This window comes from Nestor notabilis, unplaced genomic scaffold (assembly GCF_000696875.1).
Source record: "Nestor notabilis isolate BGI_N333 unplaced genomic scaffold, ASM69687v1 scaffold3244, whole genome shotgun sequence".
NCBI lineage: Eukaryota > Metazoa > Chordata > Aves > Psittaciformes > Psittacidae > Nestor > Nestor notabilis.
Window position 1 is genome coordinate 17,005 of NW_009924989.1, and position 8,499 is coordinate 25,503.

At 39.8% G+C, this 8,499-nt stretch overlaps 1 protein-coding gene across 2 annotated transcripts in view; it reads left to right on the forward strand.

Moving 5' to 3' along the window:
- The window catches only part of RNF170 (ring finger protein 170), a 17,599-nt gene extending 15,456 nt beyond the window's left edge, over positions 1 to 2,143 (forward strand). For both annotated transcript variants that reach the window (XM_010012825.1, XM_010012824.1), the window contains 2 exons: positions 1 to 87; positions 1,689 to 2,143. The exon at positions 1 to 87 is cut by the window's left edge and continues 54 nt beyond it. In XM_010012825.1, the coding sequence (XP_010011127.1) occupies positions 1 to 87; positions 1,689 to 1,958 (357 nt within the window). In that variant the 3' untranslated portion in view covers positions 1,959 to 2,143. The remainder of the gene's footprint in view (positions 88 to 1,688) is intronic.
- The last annotated feature ends 6,356 nt before the right edge of the window (positions 2,144 to 8,499 follow it).

Sequence of the window (8,499 nt, forward strand, 5' to 3'; positions counted from 1 at the left end):
CTCTTCAGTGAAGATCAGCAGGATGCAGCCCAAGTATTTCAAGATGTTAATGATTACAATCGGAGGTTCTCAGGACAGCCCAGATCTGTAAGTTTGGGGTAAATTTAGGTGGAAGTCAGTGATTTTAAGGAAGTTTAACAGTATTTTTGTGATTTTTTTTTTACCCTCTCCCTGCCTACCCACAGTATGAATTTTCACAATGCTTAGGGACTATAGATATAAATATTTATATAGTTAAGGCAAATCCATGACCGATATGAAAAAGTACAGAAACTTGCATTTTTATTGCAAGTGAGAACTTCTAATAAGCCTTGAGTTCCCAATTTATGTGTTAAGGCATTTTTCCATTATAACTTTGAAAGGATTAGTCAGTAAAAATACTTAATGAAATACATGGCATGCAAGGAAGAATATTCACTTGATTGCTCTCTTTACATCAATTAGAAGAATCTGAAGTTCTGATTTTACAGTCTTTTGTTCTGCTCCCTCAGTGAAGAAAACAGGATATTTTTTTTTATAAATAGCTGAGTGAGATGGTTGAAGTTCTATGAACTTTAGGATGTCAGCCTTGTGAGCCTGTGCGTGTTCCGATTCGCAAGGTGAAATGCATGCACTCGCATACTAGTAACTTCCCTGCTTGTCTTTGTCTGTTCATTGAATGTGGATATAGTAACAAAATATTAGCAAGAAAATATATAATCCAAAGAGACAAAAGAGGTTCAATACAGGATTTTAAAATTTTTTTATTTTTTTATATTCTAAACCACAAAACAGTTATACTTTTGATCCAGAGTAGTTTGAAACTACCTTTCAGGCTCCATTAGACCTCTCTGTGGGCTCTGTGTAATCCCCAGTGACCTGTCTGAGGTCATGCCAGAAGTCTGCATTAAAGCCCTAATCAGACTAGATAAATTGTCTTTGATTTATACATGGTGTATTGCCTTAACCACATAAAAAATTCCTTTCTAGAGAACTTTTGCAGCCTTGCCAGTAATGCTTTTTAATTCATGGCTCTGTGTAGAAACTGTGTACAGTAGGCAAAGGAACCAGTATTAAAAAAAGTCACACAACAAAAACGTGAATATTTTCTACTGAGTAGTCAGATGACAGAGTCAGTACAAAAATGGAAAGAAGTCAGGGACAGATTCATTTAAAGGTTCTTTAATTTACTTTGAAGCCTGATCCATCTTTTGGAAAGTTCTGTGAATCACTGGTTATATGTCAGGGGAGGAGGAGTGAGCTTCTAAAGAACTGCTACTTATTGTACTTTACCTATTAGCTTTTTCTTCCAATCCCTAATTGTCTTCTTTTATGATCAATATTTCACTCCGGTTAACCTGTTGTCACTTTCTCAGTCATTTGGTTTACTCCAGTAGTCACTGCTTTTCCTTTTTAATAGATGCCAATGTGTTTTGCAGTGAGTTAAAATATATGTTTTATGATATAGAATAACACAATTTGACTGTTTCTTGAAAACATATATATTCTAAATCTGACTTTTTACCCAGCAAAACTAAGTCCAGGAATTCTTGTCTTACTGTTTGGTTTTGGTTTTGGTTTTAATTCTTACAAAATAACAGATTCCAAAGCTATAATGTAGTACTAGAAACTTCAGACTAAAAGAAGACAAATTTAGCATGGATCTGTTGGTAAAGCAAAATACTAACTTTTGGTTTCTCTCTTCATAGATTATGGAAAGAATTATGGATCTGCCCACCTTATTGCGGCATGCTTTCAGGGAGATGTTTTCCGTTGGGGGTCTCTTCTGGATGTTTCGCATCAGAATATTCCTCTGCTTGCTTGGAGCTTTGCTCTACCTGGCTTCACCTCTGGATTTTCTTCCTGAAGCTCTCTTTGGAATTCTGGGCTTCTTGGATGATTTCTTTGTCATTTTTCTTCTGCTGATATATATCTCTATCATGTACCGGGAAGTGGTAACACAGCGGCTGAATAGATGAAATGGACAAACGTTACCCAAAAGCAGAGGCAATTGTGGGATGTAACATAAGTATGGTATACCAAGGCGCCTGTGTACAGTTCCAGTAGTTACAACTTCATAGCTGGTCATCTTATACAAATATAAAGGATTAGTATGTGGTAATGCTTAACTGGACCCTTTAATTATGTGTATTACATACGCTTCATAAGATGAGGTTAGTTTTATAATATAATAAGCTACCTTCCTCTCCTTCCACCTGATAAACAATTGTATGTAATCAAAGGAGAAAAACACCTTTTTGGTGTGTGGTTTGTGAAAAAAGGAATTCTAGTAAAGGACTAGAATTAACGAAAAGTCCGTTTGGGTAATCTAGACATGTATAAGGAAATCCAGCAATTCTTCACAGTACAGTTGTCACAGCTAAATTTTTTAAAGTCTCCCTGTTGTGGGCTAGAATCTTTTAAAATAACAGTAGCTTTGTACGTCTCTGTGGAAAAAGAAACCCAAGGACTGCATTACAATTACCACCCTGCAGTTTGCTATTGTCCACGTGCTTCACTAAAACAAGGAGAACGCCTCAGTATTGCTTGAACTGCACTATGTACAGTTGCATGCAATTTGTACAATTTTATTTTTATACTTGGGAGTACACACAGTATTTGATCTAGATAGTGTAACCAATATTATGCACTGGTTAGTGCTCTGTTTTTAAATGGGAGCATGATTTTATTCTTCAGGCTTCTTTATGTGGTAGGTACGTATCTTGGAAGCAGAGGGTTTATGCTGCTTTGGGTCAGTGCAGTGTATCTGAAGTGAGAGTTTTCATTCCTGTAGGTGCATTTAAGCATTTAGCCAATAGAAAGAACCCTCAAATTTTAGATAGTGGTTGAAGAAAAGAAGTCAGAACTGTATGTTTACACTGCGGAACTTTACCTGAATGTACATTCTGCAATACAAATATTAAACAACTTGGATATTGGGGTGATTGGTTTTCAGTTGGGGTTTCTTTCTTTGCTTGGTTCATTGGTTGATTTGGATGTGGGTAGAGTGGGTTCTGAAATACCTTGAAAATGGTCTGTGATAAGGGACCACAAAAAATCCTGGAAATATTTAAAAGAATAACAGGTTATTAATTATCCTTAAAGTTGATCTTTATTTTTCATGGTGAATTTGAATATAGACTGTCATAGCTACAGAAGTAATTTGGAAGTATTTCCATTTTAAAAAATTAATACCAGTAGAAAAGTCAGAGATATGAAAGGTCTATGTACTTTTTAGTTAGAGGAATGTTAATAGCCATTTTATTTGAACTTCCTGTGTACTTGAAAGACAGTGATTAGACAGGTGATTCTTTGTGTGTTTACATACATGGGATGAGACTTAAAATGAAAGGGACCTTTTCACAACTTCCGTGTTTGCCCATGTGGGCGTCTTTCCACAGCTTCTCACACCTAGGCATCTGCAGGAAGATGGTAGCACTGACATCAGAAACATCAGCGTTACTGGCTGGGTGTTGTGGCTGGGGTTGGAGAATGTCCTTCAGTGTCAGTATTTTAAATTACATTAGGTTAAAGGTAAATTCACTGACTCTACATTTGAAAATTTGCTTTTGAAAATCCAAAGACATTTTACAAGTGAACTGGAAAACTGACTTTTTCCTTGAGGCTAGTTGTTAGAAATGGGCAAGAGGAGAAACAGGAAGTGAAACAAGGGTGGGATGAGGAGAGCAAGAGAGAAAATGACATTTTTTGGAAGCAAATGCTATTCGGTTTGGCAGACTATCTGTTCTTAAGCATCTTAGTTGAGCTTTTCCTTTTGTGTTGGGATTGCTATTGTATGGTGATGGTTTAGTGGTTAACTCAGTTAAAAGTCATTAAGGTATTATTGAGTAAGTGTGGATATTCATAAACTGTTAGGTACATTCACAAAGCAAGATAGTAGTTCAGGATGTTAGGTATGACAGGATTTTGCAGTTTTGCGGTAAGCATTGTTTTGGTTTTGGTTTTTATTCCCCAAGATACCCAGCTGGCAGCAAACTCTAAAAAAGTTGTAATTGAGTAAATTTAAAACCACCTTTTCTCCTGGAGTTTAACTTGTATGTCTGCTTAGATAAGAGTGTGAACTGCTGTTGAAGAACAACTGGAGTCTGTTCATGGAGTTTGTTGATCTAGTACCTCCTCCATATGTTTATCCTATAATTGTGTTTATGTTTTTTTCCATGACTCTCCAAGTCCAGAGTGGATATAGATGTATGTGAAGCTGCTTACTGATTTGCTTTCACTGAGCTTCCCAGTTCCACATGGTACTGTGAAGTTCATGCAGATATATCTGCCTAAGGGGTCTGCTCCTGAAGAACAAACCTTCTTGTGTACCTGGGAGCATGTACAAGCCACACCTGAGTGACTTCTATGTGCTTTTTAAAGTTTACCTGTGTTCTATTTCTTCCTTCACTGCATTTGTGCTAGCCAGAAAGGTTTCACTCATGGGCTTCTGCTTACTCTTGAATATTGACTAACATTGTAAGCTTATATTCAACAAATCAAATGCTTGACAAAATTAGGAACATTCTTCCTTTTCAGCAGTATGTGCTTGCTTATGGAGACTTTTTTTTTGGTCCTCCAAGCCACTGATGAACAGTATTATGACTTGCTCAGGGCTTTTTGTGAACAGCTGTGATGTGAAGATGCATCTGTCGTGCAGCATCTGGCTGCTGCTGCTTTACACAAATCTGAGCTAGCTGTAAGTAAGTTAGCTATCTTGAGTACTTAGCTGGAGCTTAACTTAAGCTCTAGAGCTCCCAAGAAGCTGAAGATTAATATGTGAGCATGTAGTACTCCTGAACAGTCTGCTGCCAGGTTGTTGTGGCAGTACTGTTAAAGGCTAAGTGCTAGAGCTGAGCACTGGCTTCAGAATGTGAAGGAGATGTGTCATGCTGTGTGGAGACTGACTGCAAACATCACTGCAGATTTGTCACCTGGAATTGGGCAGCTGTGTCATTAAGGGGGAGAAAAGAAGAAAAAAAAGAAATCTTCAGCAGCAAAGAAGACATACGAGGGGAAATACAGTTCTTGAAAGATTCTTACAGCTTCACCAAAAACTGTGTGAATTATTTGATTTTTTTCCAGCAATATTAACAAAGGAGAAAACTTAAGTTATACTTAATAGCTCTTACAGGTTAACTTGTAGCATTTTGAGGCCTAATGGTCATCCTTATCCTTATGACAAGTGCTGTATAGAGTGATATCTCTCTGTGTTGTTTGTGTCCCACACCACTGATATCTGTGAGGATGAGGCAGAATGCTGTGATTTGGGGATACAATTTTGCCATAGGTTTCATTGAACTGTAGCAGTGACCTGTGTGTTACACTAGATTTTTAAGACAAAAGGATTTAAACCTACTTGTTACTTTTAATTATAATAAATTGCTATTGAAGTAAAAGATTCTGTTGATTTATTTTATTGACCTTCTGGATGGGAAAGTGTTTTATTCCCCCTTATCTCCCCTGGGCTAAAGTTGATGGTAGCTCTTCTGCAGCCTTGATGAATGTTGTCTGTGGACAAGATCTTCAGAGGTAACTCAGTGGTTTTCACATTCATTATTGCCATTATAAGGATTACATTACAAGGATCTGAGATGTTAGTCCCAAGAGTGTATTGTACATTAGGTGTCTTTTCCCTGAGCAGTCTGATCAGTACCTTCAAATCTGTGGGCACTAAGTTTTAAGGATGATAAAGTAGTACAGGTGATTAATTAGCACCTTCACGTATCAATCCTCCAAGCAAAGAAAAGCAAATGGATTAGATTCAGTCAGTGAAGTAAGCTGAAGGAAACAGCACATAGTCTCCGTAGATTTAGAGGAAGGATAAAGATTGGGGTAGGGCAAGGAAAAACTGGATGTGACTGGCCTGTGCTGCAATCCTGTGCTTTTCCTGATTCATGCCATGAAACCCCTCTGGGCATCAGGAAGGCATGATCCATTCTGCTAAGAAATGGCCGACAAGTCTTTGCTGGGAAGTCCAGGGCCAAGTTGGGCCAAGTCTTCTGGATGCAGAGGTGAACTTTGTAGCCTGCTTTGAAACATGATTCCAGTGTTTAGGGAAAAACATGTAATTACATATTTGGTAAGAAGCTAATAAATATGGTTTAAAGTTTGATGGGTATACACTTGCCCTTCCATTTGATGCCTCTGTGCTTGCTGTGGGAAGCTCAGTTAAATACTCGAAAAGTCCCTCAGCCAAGGCTGCCACAGTAGGTGGCTGTTGTAGAAAGTTGTACAGTTGCAGGTGTAGGCTGGTTTTCTGCTTCTAGCCACCAACCAAACAGGTAACTGCCTGTTAGTTACCAGTAGCGGAACCACTTGTTCAAATGAAACAGAGCAGTAAGTCTCATTATTCCCATCTCATAGAATCAAGTAGGTTGGAAAAGTCCTTTAAGATCATCAAATCCAACCATTACCCCAGGACTGCCAAGGCCACCAGTAAACCGTGTCACTGAGGGCCTCATCTACATGGTTTTTGAACACATCCAGGAACGGTGACTTCACCACTGCCCTGGGCAGCCTGTTCCAATGCCTGAGCACCCTCTCTGTGAAGAAATTTCTCCTAATATCCAATCTAAACCTCACTGGCACAGCTTGAGGCCATTACCTCTTGTCCTGTCACTTTTTACTTCGGAGAAGAGACCAACCACCTGTGGCTCCATACTCCTTTCAGGCAGTTGTAGAGAGCAATAAGGTCCCCCCTGAACCTTCTCTTCTCCACACTAAACACCCCCAGGTCCCTCAGCTGCTCCTCATCACACTTGTGCTCCAGCCCCTTCACCAGCTTCGTTGCCCTTCTCTGGCCCTGCTCCAGCACCTCAATGTCTCTCTTGTAGTGAGAGGCTCAGAGCTGAACACAGGGTTTGAGGTGCAGCCTCACCAGTTTCTTTGAGATGCAGCATCCCAGTGAGTTGTCTTCTTCCCTGTTGTGGCACTGGGGTTTTGACCTGGGGAAGGAGCTGCTAAATTTCATTTCATCTATGATTCCCTTGGCTCAGGGACCTGCAGGTGTTTAGGGCAGAGATAGGGCTGCTGGTGCTGTTCCCACGTGGACAGCACATCATTACACACTGTGGTATGTAGAGGTGCTTTCTGTAAATCATGGATTTTGTTCATTCAGGGAGTGAAAAGTCAATCTAAGTAATAAGATAAATAAGTAAAACCACAAAACATGACAAGCAAAAGGTTAGAGTTGAGTTTCCTGTACTACAACTTCAATTCAGCCTCTTTGTGTTCCCCTGCTCCGTACCACATTGTCTTGGGTAAGGTGTTTGTCACTTCACTATCTGCACAAAAGTCTATCATAGCTATATTTCTTCCACGCCTAGGTAATCTTTAGATCTTGCCATGAGTACTTCAGTGTTAGCTGAGTAGATTAAATCAAAGGGTATGTGGAACATGGGGGGAATAAAAACAGTCCTCTTAAAGAAAATTCTTAATTTTGTCTCATCTACTCTTACTGGTACTGTACGGCCCTGTATGAGGACAGCTAAAAATCTTGCTCTCTATGCTTATGCCGATAATAGGTAAAAGGCACAAGAATGATGAAATCACTAGAAAAAACATCAAGGAGGAAAGGTTGGAGAGACTGGTATTTTGTCTATAGGGTAGACTGAGGAATCACAGAATCATAGACTGGTTTGGGTTGGAAAGGACCTTAAAGCTCATCTAATTCCACCACTCTGCCACAGGCAGGGACACCTCACACTAGAGCAGGTTGCTCCAAGCCCCATCCAACCTGGCCTTGAACACTGCCAGGGATGGGGCAGCCACAGCCTCTCTGGGCAACCTGGGTGCCTCACCACCCTCACAGGGAAGAACTTCTTCCTAATGTCTAATCTAAATCTACCTTCTTTTAGTTTAAAACCATTACCCCTTATCTTACCATGACTTGCTTTTATAAAACATCCCTCTCCAAGAGAAGAGGGAGACATGAGGAAGACATGAGTCTTTAAATATGTTGAACTCTTTCAACATCTATTCCTTGCATTAGATATGACTGAAGGAAGCAGCAGTGATCTCAAATTGCGGGAAATTAGATACAGATTAGAAGAAACTTGCTGAAGTGGATTAAGAGAAGATATTATCTGGGGCATTGATGGAACCTCTGCTGGGAGGCTTCTGAAGGCAGGGACTGGTGTCTGCACAGCTAGCCCTGCCTGGGAAGGGGCAGATGAATGGAAAGGTGGCTACTTTCAAGGCAGCTGGTCCAGGCTTTAACAGACATGGGACCAGAGAGCTCCTGATCTGACCAAGCCTGTCTTGCTGCTGATGTTCTGACACACGTCACCTGTATGCATCAGACAGCAGACCTGACTAGCTTACCTTTCCCTGGGAGTTTTGCTGAATAGCAGTGTTATCCCTGGGGTAATGATATGGCTCCACCTTATTTCAGAACACCTTAATTATTATTTACAATAATATTCTATTTTATTACAAAAACTCATTGTTTGTCCCATGTTTTCCAAGAAGAGGATTATTTCTCATGACTAACAGATGCTTAATCGGTGGGAGGGAAAG